Source organism: Trachypithecus francoisi, unplaced genomic scaffold (genome assembly GCF_009764315.1).
Source record: "Trachypithecus francoisi isolate TF-2019V2 unplaced genomic scaffold, Tfra_2.0 Lachesis_group4, whole genome shotgun sequence".
Lineage (NCBI taxonomy): Eukaryota > Metazoa > Chordata > Mammalia > Primates > Cercopithecidae > Trachypithecus > Trachypithecus francoisi.
The window spans coordinates 25,117,555-25,133,897 of NW_022681469.1; the positions used below are offsets into that span (position 1 = coordinate 25,117,555).

At 36.9% G+C, this 16,343-nt stretch overlaps 1 protein-coding gene across 4 annotated transcripts in view; it reads right to left on the reverse strand.

The window, feature by feature from the left end:
• Positions 1-16,343, reverse strand: part of EXOC4 (exocyst complex component 4) — an 823,024-nt gene that overhangs the window by 254,919 nt on the left and 551,762 nt on the right. For all 4 annotated transcript variants that reach the window (XM_033193639.1, XM_033193641.1, XM_033193640.1 and 1 more), the window contains exon 11: positions 1,744-1,963. In XM_033193639.1, the coding sequence (XP_033049530.1) occupies positions 1,744-1,963 (220 nt within the window). The remainder of the gene's footprint in view (positions 1-1,743; positions 1,964-16,343) is intronic.

Below are 16,343 nucleotides of genomic sequence, written 5' to 3' on the forward strand. Positions count from 1 at the left end.
TCCTGACCCCCCCCCCCCAAAAAAAAGGTATTCCATTCAGATGATTCAAATAAAGAAATATGAATGAAGAAATAGCTTACAGAGGTATGGAAAGGGTTGAAAGCAGCAACAAGGGATACTGAGGCACCCAGAGGCTTGTAACAGCAGAAAGTTGAAATCAAGAGGCAAGGAGAAGAAATGACCTTGCTAGAGTCCAGTGAGAGCTGGAGCTATGGAGGATGTGTCACCTGGCAGGATCTCTGGTGATAGAGGGAGGCACGCACAGCCAGGGCCATGATCCAAAGTGAAGAGGAAGGGGAGAAGAAATCACCCACCCTCATTCTCCTCCCACTTTCCTATCTTCTACTTGTGCTGCCTATTGGCAGAACTTGATCAGAAGCTATCTGGCAAGGGGGCCTCCATGACACAGTTCACAGACACAGTCCATAGGGTGTGGCCTCAGTATTGATAATGGATGGGGGTGGTGGTGAGGGAAAATGGGAGAATGGAGAATAACCAGGAAAGGGGACCTACTTAGCTAGGACAGTCAGGAAAAGCCTTCCAGTGGACATGACATTTGAAGTGACACCCAGAGAGGAGAAGACCCCAGCCACACAAAGAGCTGGAAGAGAAATCCAGCAGAAGGAAGAGCGAGCATGTGCCTTTGGCATTCCCCCTTCTCTGCACCCCACACTCAGTACAGATCCCTCACCAGGCATATGGTTATCAGAGACCCAGACCATCCAAATGAACACCTTCCTATTCTATTTTATCAACATAATAAAAAAGCTTGTTCATAAAAAAACATACTCAAAAGCAGAACACTTCTCTAAGAAAGGTCTAGCACTTCTGTAAATTCTAACGTACAAAGAAAAATCAAGGGAGACATATGTAAAGGCAGGAAAGGGCAGGCAACTGGAGCAAGCATAACTCCCTTTCATTTATACAACTTCTCTTTGAAAAGCCCAAGCCTTCCACATACTGAATAGTCTCATATTGTACAATTTACTAAAAGTGTGAGACTGTGCCCATCCTACTCTTAAATGAAGAAACACGGTAAGGATTCAATTCCAGTGAAATAATAGTTAATGTATACCTATAATTTAAACTCCTACTAATTTTCTTTTAGTTTTATATTTACCTCCAAGTCACCAGCTAAAATGTATATAAACTATATGCCTCAAGCCTATTAATCAAAAATATGTACTGACAGATGATTTTATTTTTTCTGATGCTAATAAACCATTTTTTAAAATATAAAGTAAAATTTCCAATACTAACAAGATCATCATGTGAATTCAGTGATTTGACTTTTAAAGGCCAGTTTACTAGTTCAAATTCCCAGTGAGGTAGGGAAGTCATTGAAAGGTAAGGCTGCCCTTTCCTGCTGGTAATTGAGGTTGGGCATCATAACTTCCTTCCTGTTAATCCTTCATACTCAGGGATGCATTCACCAATGGAAAAACAGTTCCTTTCAAGGACAAATTCCAGGTATAATAATGAGGAACTGCCTGCATGTTAATGAGATTCACCATCTCTCATATCCAAAGGTGTTTTTTTTTTTATTCTTAAAGATCTTAAGGAACTTCCATCATCCAACTACATTAAATCTACATTTCCCTAGTGCCTATTTAATTTATTTTCTTTTGTTTTGTCCCTGATGAATATGGAAACAGATGGTAATTCTTCTTCTTTTTTAAATTTATGACGCTTGCCAAGTCAATGAAAATTGCTGATAAAAATAAGTTCAAAGTGTATTATTACCTGTAGGAGAGGCCGCTGCACTCCCAGCACCTTCATGGTGTCTGCGTTAGCCAGAATCTTCAAAGGGTCAGATGTTTTAGTGACTCCTTCAATCTCCTTGTTGATCTCAGCCAAGACTTGATTGAGAAAGATGTTTTTGATGTACACGGTGAGAAACTCTCGAAGAGGACACTGTTTGGCTGGGCCAAGACCCAGGGCATGCTCAATCTCCTGAATAAATCTGGAAGACAAACAGTAAGAAGGTTATTAAATTTATGAGGAAAGTGTTATATAAATATGTCAAGATGACATGATAATATCTAGCGTTGGCTATTTCTGTGAAGAGGGCAGGTCATCATAATACTCATCTCTGTATAATTTTTAATCTTTTAAAAATATAAATTATTCCACTAATTGAATTGAAATAGGATGAAACAGAGAACATGACTTCTAAAAATGGGGGGTAAAGGAGAAGACAAAAACTATTTTTAATTCAAGAAGGAGCTAAGAATACAAGAAACAATGGGAAAACATGAAAAACAAAAAACACAAATTATCGTGCAAATTAAAAAGCACATTCCCGAAGAGTACATATTTCCCACGGAAACCTTTACATCAGGGGTCCCCCTACCCCCGCACCGGGCCATGAACCAGTACTGGTCTGTGGCCTGTCAGGAACCAGACCACACAGCGGGAGGTGAGCAGCCAGCTGGGCGAGCATTACCACCTGAGCTCTGCCTGCTGTCAGTTCAGCAATCACATTAGATTGTCACAGAAGCATGAACCCTACTGTGAGCTATGCATGTGAGGGATCTAGGTTGCACGCTCCTTATGAGAGTCTAATGTCTGACCTGTGGTGGAACAGTTTCATTCTGAAACCATCTCTCCCGCGACCCCTGTCCATGGAAACATTGTCTTCCACCAAAAAAGCTTGGGGACTGCTGCTTTACATGTACATATATAAATGTCGAAAAGAGAGAAACAGAGAGAGAATGAAGGATACTCTAAAATTCATGATGATATGTGAGTTCAGAGGTTAAGAAAGGGAATGGGATGGGAGCTGGAGGACAAAGGAGAACTTCAACCTTACTTGCAATGATCTATTTCCTTTATTAAAAACACTTAAAGAATACACAACAGAATGGTAATGATTGTCAAGTCTCAGAGATGAGTATATAGATATTTATTAAAATTCTAATTTTAATAACAAACAAAATAAATTTATTATTATAATTCTTTTTAATTTTCTATTCAGGCAGCCCCTACTTATATGAACAAACTGAAGTTGCTACTATTTTTTAGTTAAATAACATCAGTCCTTCAATTACATAGTTTCAATATCTCAATACCACAGTATAGTCACCACAGTACATTAAATTTAAGTAACTAAAGTATAAATTTGTTGCTAGCTCCTCTGAAATCCCAATGTAAATAACTGATATGTGTTCATCATGATTAGCGACCAATCACACCCCTTCTTCCAATGTCTACTGGCAACTGGTCACTGTGCATTTGTTATTCACTTCATGTACAGGCAGCAAAGCATGCAGCTGTGGTGCCTCCCTGTCTCCCACTGATAAACCCATGTGGCATTTTATAAAAATGGATAATTGAAAGAGGGAGGGAATTGGCCAACAAAGATAAAAGTACCACAAAGTGGTAACACTGGAAGTGAAATTTGAATTGAATGTAAACGGAGTTACAGGAGAAAGAGCTGCCCCTGGGAATGTTGACACTGCTGCCACTGGAGAGGCATAGCCAGACTGAAGGCGAGAACGAACCAGGAAGGTGGTTGTGACCAAAGGGATGCAGAGGATGAAGAGAGATGAGATGCCAGAGGAAGTGATGTTGGCAACAAATTTCACACTTAAAAACCTCTTGGAGATATTTCACAACACAGAAAAAATAAAGGATAAAATGCTGGCAACTGAGCCAAACTTAGAAGTATGACAGTTCACCGAGGCCCAGAAAAGACACTTGCTGTATACTGTAAAGTATATAAGGCAGTGGCAAGCACTGCTATACTAATCTTGATAAGATTTTAACAAAAAATAAAACACTTTAATTCTCAATGTTTCTAATGTTACAGTGTACTAAATACATATTGGCTTTCTTATTTTTCATTTCTGTATATATTTATAAATGCCAGGAATAGAGTTTTTAATTTTTTTTTTTTTTTTTTTTTGAGACAGAGTCTTACTCCATCACCCAGGATGGTACGATCTTGGCTCACCTCCATCTCCTGGGTTCAAGAGATTCTCCTGCCTCAGCCTCTCTAGTAGCTGGGATTACAGATGTGTGCCACCATGCCCGGCTAACTTTTTTCTATTTTTACTAGAGATGGAGTTTCACCATGTTGGCCGGGCTGGTCTTGAACTGTTGGCCTCATGTGATCTGCCCGCTTCGGCCTCCCAAAGGTTTTTTAATGTTTTGACAAAAAATTGTAAAGTCATGAAACAATTGTGACTATCCTCATTGATTAAGATTGCTTTGCATGGTTTCAACTCGCATGGTCATTTTTACAGTTCCACAATGCTATGGAAAGCAAGAGCTGTATTGTGCTTCAATTTCTTCTCAAAAAGGGGGAGAAGAAAAATAAATGAAAACATAAAATGAATAACCAATTGAAAGATATATTTGCAGTTTGAATCACAGATGATGGCTGGAACTCAACAAGAAAAAAAACCAAATAACTTAGTAAAAAAAATGATCAAAACACATGAAAAGACTGTTTATAGTCAATACAATGACTAATATATTAAACATTAAAAAAATTATTCATTCATAAGAAAAATGCAAAGTAAACTATACTAAGATACCAATTTTTACATCAACACAATTGGCCAAGTTCCAAAAGTTTGAAAACACACTCTGTTGCCGTAAGTGTGAAGAAAGAGGCATTCTCATATATTATTGATATGAGTGAAAAATGGTACAACCCTTGTGGAAAGCAGGTTGGCACTATTATTCAAAAATCCAGATGCATTGCTCTATGGCTCAGAAATCTCATTCCTGGGAAATTCTTCCGAGAGCGCTATCTAAATATGGATGTGATGATCTACATACCCAATATATAGATCATGACAGCACTGTTTTTAGGCAAAAGACTGGGAACAACCTAAAATTTCATCAATTAGGGAATAATTAAATAAACTGTGGTATATTTACATTTTGGAATACTGTACAGCTCCCTCTACCCCCACATGTGGAAACTTTTGATGTACTAATGTGAAAAGACCTCCAGGATATATTGTTACAAGGAAAAAAACAAGCTCAGATCAATCTACAGTCAGTAGTATTTACTACACTAACCCCTATAGAACAATTATATATCCTCGTTTGTTTATTTTAGCATAAAGACACCCTGGGAAGTCTCAAAAAAACGACTAACTATCCATAGGAGGCAGGGGTGGGGGTCAGGTCTGGGAGAGGAGTGGAAATTAGACTTCTGAATTTTAACTTTTAATAATCATTTGATTGTTAAAAACTGTTAATGTATTAGCTACTCAAATAACATTAAATCAGAGAATTTAAAAATTGGCTATACGTATCAAAGACTTTATTTCATAAATTGCTGTCTAATTAGGACACATTTAAAGTGTGGTGTATAAACAGTTCCTTAACTTTAGCTGTTTAACCTAATAAAGAATTTTCTTTACTTACGAAATCAATAATACATTGCAGTTAATCTTACATATTATCAGTTAAACACTCTATTAATCTCTGGGGTGTATGTGTGGTGGGGGATGAAGATGGTGTATATATAGGATTGTCACAATGAAAAAAGTAGCTTTCCTTCAAAGAAAGATGAAATTGAGAAAGCACAAGAAAGAGCACTGAGGCTTCTTAACTGATGTTATCACCGTGAACGAGAAATAAAATATGACCACAACCAAAATATAATGGATCTTAAGGAGAGGGTGAGTGAAAGAAGGCAGGGAAAAATGAAGAAATAAAAGTAGATGATTAAGCATGGCTACAATTTGAAGATCTCCAAATACCACATCCTGCTACGGTGACCCCTTCTGATCTCATCTAACCCTCAAAAAGATGCCCTACTCAGGTGCATCCTAGTCTACTTGGTTGCCTTCCAAAAGAAAACCACTGTTATTAATTTCCTAATGAGTAAATCCATCGAAACTCTTTTTATTATTTTTTAATATTATGAGAATTAATCATCAAAATCTCTATTTTCTTCAAAGGGACTTTGGAAAAGAGTTTTCTGAGTGTAAGTACTTCTGACATTTTCAAAATATTTAACATTTATTAGAACAAAATTTTTACTAGTCAATCTGCTGCTAAACAGATGGGCAGAAGACTCTAAATTAGCCTCATTTTCTTTTTTTCTAGTCTCATATTTGCCTTTGGTGTCCCTAAAATATGAACTGCGCTGAGCAGCACAGACAGAGGGGCCGCCATCGCTTCTGGCTGAGTGATTTCTTTCCAATTCACATCATTTATTCCCTAAAGCATACACATCTATCTCACATGACACATGCAGGTTGATGTTGTCAGCGCTAACTGGAGGGGACTCATTCAACATGTTTCCAAATCTGCTTTCAGAGCTGCAGGGGACCTTCCTGTGCAGAAGCACAAAACACGTGGGTGAGAATGAAAGAGAAAAATTAAGGCTGTTTCACCTTCTTTACCTTAGTGAAAAATGGGTAGAATGGGGGCTAAGGGATGTGGGAGGGGAGGAGATATTGGTCAAAGGATACAAAATTTCCAGGAGGAGTAAATTCAAGAGATCAACAGATCTAATCTATAACATGGTGACTATAGTTAGTAACAACGTGTGGATACTAGAAATCACTAAGAGAGCAGAGTTTATGTGTTCTCACCACAAAAAATAAACATGTGACATAATACATGTTACTTAGCTCAATGTAGCCATCCCACAACGTATACATATTTCAAAACATGTATATCACAAATGCATATAATTTCTATTTTTCAATTAAAAATAAATAAAAATGAAAAAAAAGTAGTTACATTAAATGGGCAATCTACCCTTCATGGGCAGGAAGGACACAGAAAAATGAGCCTTCCTAGCCATTCAGGAGATGAACCTCACTCACCGTCACTCTGCAGAGGGGAGTGACTTAGAGGCGAGTGGTCAAGAGAGGAATACTTACAGTAGGGCTTCCAGAGTTTGGACCTGGAACGCACAGTCTTGAGCAGGTTACTTAGCCTCTCTTAGCTTTACTTGTGTCTTCTGTAAAATGGCTATAATAATACTACCTACCTCACAGGATAGTTCTGATGGTTTAATGCGGAAATAAAAATTAAGCACTCAAAACAGAGACTGGCACACAATAACCGCTTAGTAAATGGTGCTGCAGTGGTTTTTAGAATTACTATCTTACATAAACCCTGATTGAGGCTGGAGATTAGAGGAAAGTGTGAAATATTGTATGGTTTTTTTTTTTTTTTACACTTTGCTCCCTTATTTTCCCATCTAATCAGCCCTAGTTGCCAATTTAGACCACATTTGGTTAATACTTGGAATATTTCACTAATAAATGGATTTAGGAATGAGCAAGAAACCCCATGTGGCCAGGGGCAAAGTGTAAATTGCTAACTGCTGAATCCTTCGTGCTGAGTAGTGCTACTCTATGGCTGGCACACAGTAGACTTGTAGGAAATGCTTACTGAATAAAATATTGGATAAAATAATTAAAAGGTCCTTTGATCATAACCCATAGTTCCTGAAACTAGGACATAATCTATCTGGCATGTAATGCCCTTCTCCTAAGAATTTGGACTACAGATTTCAATACAAAATTTTTAAAAAATCATCCCATATCTCCACCATTCCAATGTAAACCAGTAATTCTTATTGACAGAAGATTCTCTCATTCTTATGCACATCCCACACTGTTTTATATTTTGTGCAATATGGCTGTTCACACTACTTTGTATTCTGCTCTTTCACAGAGTATTACAGACTCATTCTATCAAGCTAATGAACACAGTATTATTAACCAAACCTCTACTAGGGAACATCTTCATTTTGCTTCTGTTGAATTATTTCCACAAAATTAAAATACTGCAAGTAGCTCTTCAACATTTTTGGTGAGTCTTTATTTTATTTTCCCTGATTTGCCACAGTGTACTGGATGAGTCCTTTCATCTAGCAAGTGTTTAAAAATGATCTGTTGAATGGGAGACAGGAGGGAGAGTCAAGGGTATAGAAGAAAATAATCAGAAAGCCCAATTTTCCCAACAATGCTCCTCATTAGCTCTATGGAAGTATGAAAACATTGAATTTTTAACAGTGAAAAGAATCTCATTAGAAAAGAAAATACTTCACTTCAAAGTTAAGTTAGAACACAGATGGAGCCCTGTCAAAAGAGTATTATTTAATCTCATGAAGTGCTTTTACACCAGGGATTTCCTATCTCTGTAAATGATGAGCAGGCAAACACAACGTACAGGTATATCTGTGTATATGGAAAAAGAGACTATGAGAGTCAAAGAAAAGGGTATACATAATGCTGTATGGAGAGCATCTCATCACAGGATTTTGAGGACCCTTATTCAGATCAGCCTCCTAAACTTCAGGCTATAAAATAGGAGAAACCAAAAAACAAATAATGCTAGTATGCAACTGACTCTCGTTGCTTTTGAATGTTTAAAGCACGCATCTGGTAGGGCGTGGTGGCTGACACCTGTAATCCCAGCACTTTGGGAGGTTGAGGCGGGCAGATCATGAGGTCAGGAGATTGAGACCATCCTGGCTAACACGGTGAAACCCTGTCTCCACTAAAAATACAAAAAATTAGTGGCCGGGCGTGGTGGCGGGCGCCTGTAGTCCCAGCTACTCAGGAAACAGACAGGAGAATCGCTTGAACCTGGGAGGCGGAGGTTGCAGTGAGCCAAGATCGTGCCACTGCACTCCAGCCTGAGCGACAGAGCAAGACTCCCTCTAAAAAATAAAATAAAATAAGATAAGATAAGATAAAATAAAAGCATGGATCTTATTGTCTAAATTCTAATATTTATAAATATTTAATTGAAGCTTTCCTTTTCAGATTCTCAACTAAGGGCCCTCTAAATGCATGCATATAAGCAATACCTGTGTTGTTGAATTTACTTTCTTACGGCAAGTTATGTGTCCTTTGGAATGCACACATGAGCACACACTACCAACATTTTACCCAATATTTTCAAATTTTTAATCTTCATTTGGTTGCTATTGAGGGAAATTACAAACTAATTAAAATTTCACTCAAGCATCCCTCACTTAGCCCAGCCTTATCACAAATTCTGTTTCACTGTACAGCTCCATTTCTTCCATTTCATCTCAGCCAAGAATTGTGGCTGTTACCAGCTGGAAATATCCTTGAACAGAGAGGTCCTACATCGTATTGTAGAAGCTGCAATATGAGCAGTGATATGTTATTTATTTGAATACAAATGATTGCTTATTCAATAAGTATTCCTTATATTCATACCCTAAAAAGCTTTTAAATTCGACGGCCAACATCACTAATAATGGGACAAAATGGACATCATGTACCTCCTGACATGATATAAAGAAGAACACAGTATTGTTCTCTGTTATTCTTGCTAAAAAATGCGTAACTTGAATCTAATCACAACAGCACATCATCTTTCATAAAACCAAAATATGAAAAATTTCACAATATTCAAATTCAGGATTCTGGTTTTACAGCACAAGTAATTCATGCATGACTCTGTCATAAACAGTGAATCACTGTTTATTGCTAATTATGTTTTGTAATATATACATTTACATATACTCTGTATCATACAACATAAACTTTTCATTTGGCTATTTCCTGACTTTGTTGTGTATCATTACATACAATTTGGTAGTTTAGGATGAATAACATACACATTAATATAGATATCTGGGAGGCCTGGGAAGTTTTCTACTGATTCCATGTATCACAACCAATAGAAATGTGTGATTTATCCTTTACGACTTCTGCATTTTGCAGGATCTCTCAACATATCATTTCCTCTTATATGTTTTCTAATCTAGTCTTCACTCTGCAGAGATGTACTATCCTTACTGAGAAGCTCTGAATCTCTCCTACTAATAATTTTAAAGACTAAAAAAAGAATCTGAATTCTCTTATCTCCATTTTAGTCCAAGATTTCTATGTGAAAAGTTGCATGACATTTACAGGTCTGCAGAAGCTTTGCATGATCAAAAGTAAGTCCACACGGTCCCATCCTCATTGTGCCAATCCTCTACTGTCACATTTAATATTGTTGTATGACACAGATTGTGTATAAAAGCATACATTAAAATTTTAATTAGCAATAAGCAGTGATATACTGTTTGTGACACCATCATGAATGAATTATGTGTCCTACAAAAGCCACAGTTCTGCATCAGAATCCTGAACCTTTGATTTCGAAGTTTGGTTTTATGTAAAGATTGCAAACAACAGTAATAAGAAGCCTGTAGCATGAATGATACATGAGTTACAAAGAGAAAATAAAATGCACATTTCCCCCCAAATCCAGCGAACTGAAATAATCTTTGGACCCAGAATGAGAATGAAACACTAACTGTCAAATGCAGAACTTTTCAGGAGAGATATGGGCCCATGTACAAAGATGGCAAACAGCACTAATACCACAGTGCTGCATTCTGATAACACTTTCTGCACACCACTCTAAGGGAAATCATGGACTTTTATGAGAACACAGTATAATCAAAATCTCTACCATGCTAGATTTATATGGGAAAAAAAAAAATCAACCTACAACTCATAATAAAATCCACCCCCAGACATGGGCCCATCCTTGTACGAAGAACTGTGACCAGTTAGCTATACTCAGATGATAAATAGGCCTTGGGAATCAAAGCCAAGCGAGGCCATGCCAAAGGCTGGAAACCACTCCGTCTGCAGAAAGAAGGCGCCCCCAGCAAACAGGGCTCCTTTAAGATATATTTCTTACTTTCTCAACTGCTCTCAGGTATGACATTTAAGACACAGAAAAAACTGGAAAACAACTCGGGCAAAGGAAAGAAGCCTCAGAGGAATTGATTTGAGATATATTCAACTCACTAGTATTATCTGAGTCGAAAAAGATCATTTAGAAATGATTTACAAGGGACTCATTCAGAAACAGCAGCAACAGGCATATTTAAGACCATAAATCAGTGGAACATGAAAACCGAAGAAAAATCCATAAAGGTTAATGCACTTTGGAGCACATTTGCCTCTTAATTCATGGGAGTAAGCCATTGGCACATCAGGAAGAGGTTCTCTCCCAACAAGCTGTAATTGTTCATACTGAGTGTAACTACTATCTGTGCCTTTTGTATATAAAGATTTTCTGTGTAAAAGTGCAAAATAAGCTCATCACTGCAGAGCCCAATCGTGTCCTCAGCCCATACCCATAGGAGACAATTTGCTGAACTAATCAAATAAAAAGGGATTTGGGTGCTCTTATTTGTAGTGTGTGAAATTCATGTCTGGGAGTAGAAGAGAAAAGGGGTAAAAATCGTTAAATAAAGGGAGAAAGAATATCATCTATAAAATTTGGATTCTGCAGGTTTATAAACAAATTTAACTTAAAAAAATCTTACCATGAGTATATTGCAAGTGATTTGTGACTGCAGTTAAGTGTTCCCTCTAGACTGAAAAGCACTTTAGGTAAAATGAAGTAAGCCTCTCTAAAAATGACAGCTGTTAAATTTTTTTAAGCATATAATTTGGAAATTGAAGTGACTTAAACTCTAACCCTTAATATCAAACAATCTTTTTAAACCAAAAATTGCATAAATAAATAAGGGATGCTGACACAAAACTTAGAGAACGAAATAATAATCCTGCTTTTCCGATAGGTCTGGAATTTTGTTTTTATCCTTTCAGTTTATCTCACAGTAAAATAACCTCTTCTTTATGTTTTTTTCAGAAGGTAAAGCTTTCAGAAAATTTTCCAAGAAAAACTGTAATTTATTACAAAATGTCTATCATACACCTGGAAACTTACGTGTCACATATTAAATATACTCTGTTTTAGGCACCCCATATCAGTTTGGCCTTCAGACTCTGTAATGCAGGACACAGAAGAATCTGGGAAAGCTTCTACCTGTAGCTATGCCAGTAGGAGCTGTATTAATAATTGCTTACACCCATGGAGCGCTTACCATGTCCTGATCAAAGAGCTTTATATGGATTCTTTTTTATGTGATTTTCAGACACTCTATGAGGACTGTGCTTTTACTATCTCCATTTTACATGTGATAAAACTGAGCAGCTGAAAAAATTGCAGTAACATTAACAGCTGACAGTTCTTATTGTTCTGATTACAGTCATCTTTCAGTATCCCTGGGGGACTGGTTACAAGACCATCTGGGTGTGTGCACACTCCAGTCCGGCAGTTGGCCCTGCAGAACCTGCGTATATGAAAAGTCGGCCCTCCATATCTTCTGATTTCACAAGCTGTGAATGCTGTATTTTCGATCTGCATTTGGTTGTGGATGCACAGCCCTCCGATATGAGGGCCAACTATATTTATTTAAGAAAATCAGCATAGAAGTGGACCTGCGCAGTTCAAACCAGTGTTGTCTGAGGGCCAACTGGACAGGCCAGCACTGTTTTAAGTAATCACCATGCTTTGCTTCACATATTCCTTACAACACTATGAAGTTATGTACTTTTATAATTGCCATTTGGAAGAAGACATGAAGGCACAGAAAGGTGAAGTTACTTTCCCAAGGTCATATAGCTAGCAAGGGATGGGGCCAAAATTTGACCTTGGACAGTTCGTCTCCAGAGACCATGCCAGACTTCATCACTCTATCCGACATACTTCTCTAACATCGCTGCCTCTCAAGGGTTCACCTGTAGGGTTAGAACTCCAGAGGTGGGCAGGTAAGGGGATGACAATCAATAGACTTAAGTCCATGTTGAAAACCCTAAAGTGTGTGTTGAGGTACTGGGACCTTGTGTGGATGGAGAGTACCATAATATTACTAAACATAAGCATTTGAATATATCAAAGACCGAATTATTTCTCTTAAAATACAATAAATATTATCTCTAGCACTGACTTCTTGCTCCTGACCTGTGTTTCCAATCACTTGATAGATACTTTCAAGTGATGTCCTCCTGATAACTCAAACTATGTCCAACATGGAGCTCTTCGCTGCTGCACTCCCATTATCATTTCCATTCTCTCCTCCTGTGTTCTCTATTTTTGTGTCATTATCATTCCAGTTACCTAAGCTCAAGCCTAAAAATCATCTTTCACTTTTTCTTCAGCCTTGCTACTCATGCAAGAAGCTTCTAGATGTATAGACATTCTCTTTATATTAAGTCTTAAGTTCATACATTTATCTACCTGTTTACCCCTTCACTTATTTATTACTCCTTATGCTGAAAGGTAGGCACTATGTTAGTGTTCTAGGTCTAAGGCACCCACAGTGAAAGAATTATGCCCCAGGAGCTATCACCCACTTAGCATATGATATGAATAGTGTTCAAGTCGTTTAATGCTGGCACTCAGGCCCACATTCCTGTGCCTCCATTTGTAACACTCACATACTAATTCAGGTTCTTACAAAATGAGATGATGTAGGTGAACAGACAGAATTTAAAATAAGGCAAAACTTTTCCCAGGCCTCCCTAAAATAGTCTCCTAACTGGTTTTTCCTTCTTCCATCCTTTCTTCCTTCAACTTATGTAATATATGACTATTTGGTTAATCTCACTAAAGCAAATAATCTAGAACTCCTCGCAGTTTCATAAAGCATGCCTTGCTCTCTCTTGCCTCCAGCATGGTCTCTGTACATGCTGGTTTGTTTATCTAGAACAGTGTCACCATATATCTGTCCTGACTGTCACTCGTCCGGTAGCCACCAGCTTAGATGTCACTTCCTCCAGAGGCCCTTCTCCTTAAGTGTATGTTGAATGCCCTTTGACTATGTCACCACACCACCCTAAGACCACAGAATTTTGCTGCTATGGAGGTATCCGTCTTCCCTACTAGTTTTTAAACATCTTGAAAAGAGGGAACATGGCTTTTTCATTGTAGACAATGTTTGGCATCCAGTAGGAACTCAAGAAGTAAGTCTAACATTATTTCTACTTCTACTCGTTAGCAAACTTTGAGTCCCATGTACTCTCTGTATTTTTTTAAGTTCATGCCTTTTCTTATGATGATCCTGTGGTCTACTTCTAGTGTTCCCTTACATCTTCTAAATTGTAGCAAATCAGCTAAAGAGGAGTTTCGAAAATTTATCATTTTCACAACAGCCTTTCTTCAAGGACCACTTCAAAACTAAGTCACTCACAAAGTTTTCCCTGATGCCTTTAAAACTGCTTCATGTATTTGAACTATTTTACTTCATAGCATTAGTCTTTTTTTCTACCTGTTTTTCTCTTTAAGTTCCTTCTGAGCAGCAACTGTGTTTTGTACATCTTTGAGTCATACCTGAAACACTTAACACTATATCAAGTACAGTGGACATAATTAATGTTTTAATAAATCATATTGTCATTTTTACAGCTTGTTTAGGCTTGTCTTTAAAGGCAAGTCCTTCTTGAAGGGGATACAATATACAGATTATTTTAAAGCTATGTTTTAGGAAAGAAATATGGCTGGCTAAGCAAGATAAAGAATAGAGATGGTGAAAGAAAAAAAGTTGTGAAGTTAAATGATGCATGTACTATGTTAAACATATCAATATGAGGCATTTTTAAGGCGAACTATCAGCAAATTAAAACCTAGTCCTTTTCTCAAACGTGAAATTTAGTGAAGCTGGCCTAAGCTGAACATTACTCAGGTATCAATAACAGAAGTCAAAGTCTGGAAGTATTTCGTATGTCGAAAATGTGACTGGCTTGTGTACCTACTAGGATAAAATTATAGTATATACTGTCTGGAAGAAACAAACTGGCTCCATGGTTCTTCCACTCTTTTTCAACAGGATGGATTGCATTACATTTAATAAATGAATGCTTTGGAAAACTTAGTCTGAATGGTCTCTAATGAGCCTATTTGGCAACTACCCTTATTGCTGAACTTAGTTTATTATTATTTATTTATTTATTATTTCTTATCGCACTTTTATGTTTACTATCACTTGATTAACTGGCAAAGTGTTCTGAATGCACAGTGCCCTAAAAAAAAAGTAGTCACTAATGATATGAGTCACAGACAGGCAATAAGTCTTGTCCCTTAAACTTTTCTATTTTTGTTTTCCTGTATTCACACACTTGATCATTAATTCAGGTAAGCCAGGATCATCTTCTCATATCACTGTTGGTTTCTTTCTCTGTTCCCATATCTACACTTTGCCTGAAAAATATCTACAATGATCTTGCAACAGTATTCACAAAGTTATTTTTCTACGGTGGTTCAAAGTTTTTCTCAAATTTACCTCCTCCAGAGCCCTTTCCTACTTAGAAGAGATTATTGCCTTTTAGAGTCTCACTTTGGGCCATCTATTGAAACATCACACTATCAGGATTTCAACATAACAAAATGGGTTGGAGTAACATCAAATTTACATCAAAAGTGAACTAACAGTAAACCAAGCTAAATATTTTAAGCCATCTCAGCCAGCATTCCATTCTTACAGTTCTTTGTTCCTTCAAGAGGCATCAGTGTTAAATTCTTCTTTATAGTTAATTTCATAAATAGGTCCACTTATTACATAGGAATTAAATACTTTAGTATTTCCACCTTTCTATTTTATTTATGTTTTCATATCCCCTGTAAGGCTAAATCAGAGTTAAAAACTCTGCTTACAAATCTGAGATGTAGAAAAGTATAGATTATTACATCTCTATACAGGATAATAAAGAAAAGGTATCTTCCTGTCTAACTTATTACTTGCAAGTGAATATCTATCAATTGTATATAGGCATTAAAATGATAGAATATGCATCATTTTCTAAGAAAAACTAGACTCTGTAGAAGTATTTTGATTACAATATTATCAGTTCCTGCAGAACTGATATTCTTTTGGATTATGTTGATGACAAATTCCTAAAACTCACAGAAGATAAAAGAGCTGTCCAAGCAAGAGTCAATGTCTGCAATCAGGTGACTCTGCCCAGTGTGTTATACTCAGCAGAATATGCAAGAGACAGAAAAAGCCTGTAGAAATAGTTTGTACATTTAAAAAAATAAAACAACAAAACTCCAGTATAAGCCCTGGTTTCATCTGAGAACTGTTTCCTGTTTTCAAAGTAATGGAAAAATACAAGAAATATATGCTTTATCATAACACAAACACAGAATACATCTTAATGGAAAAAATTATTTCAGAAAACTACTTTGGCTCAGATAAAACTTGTGAAAAAATTTCTAGCCATCATATTGGCAGCGAGTTCTAACACAGTTGATTTTAAATATGATAGTATTCATAAAATTGTCCATTGTTATAAGGCTAACAATAAAAAATTATGGCAACAGGCATGATAGCCACAAGCACAAAAGTTAGTTTTGCATTGACCATTTATGTATTCAGTTCATTACTTCAATGCATTCACACTTATTCATGCCTTTAGAAGTGTTTTTTTGTTGTTGTCATTTCGACATGCATATCTTGTTTTGGAAGCAATATAATAAGCCCTTCTTGGACAGGAGGTATTCACTGTATTTTCTCTCTCTCTCTTTTT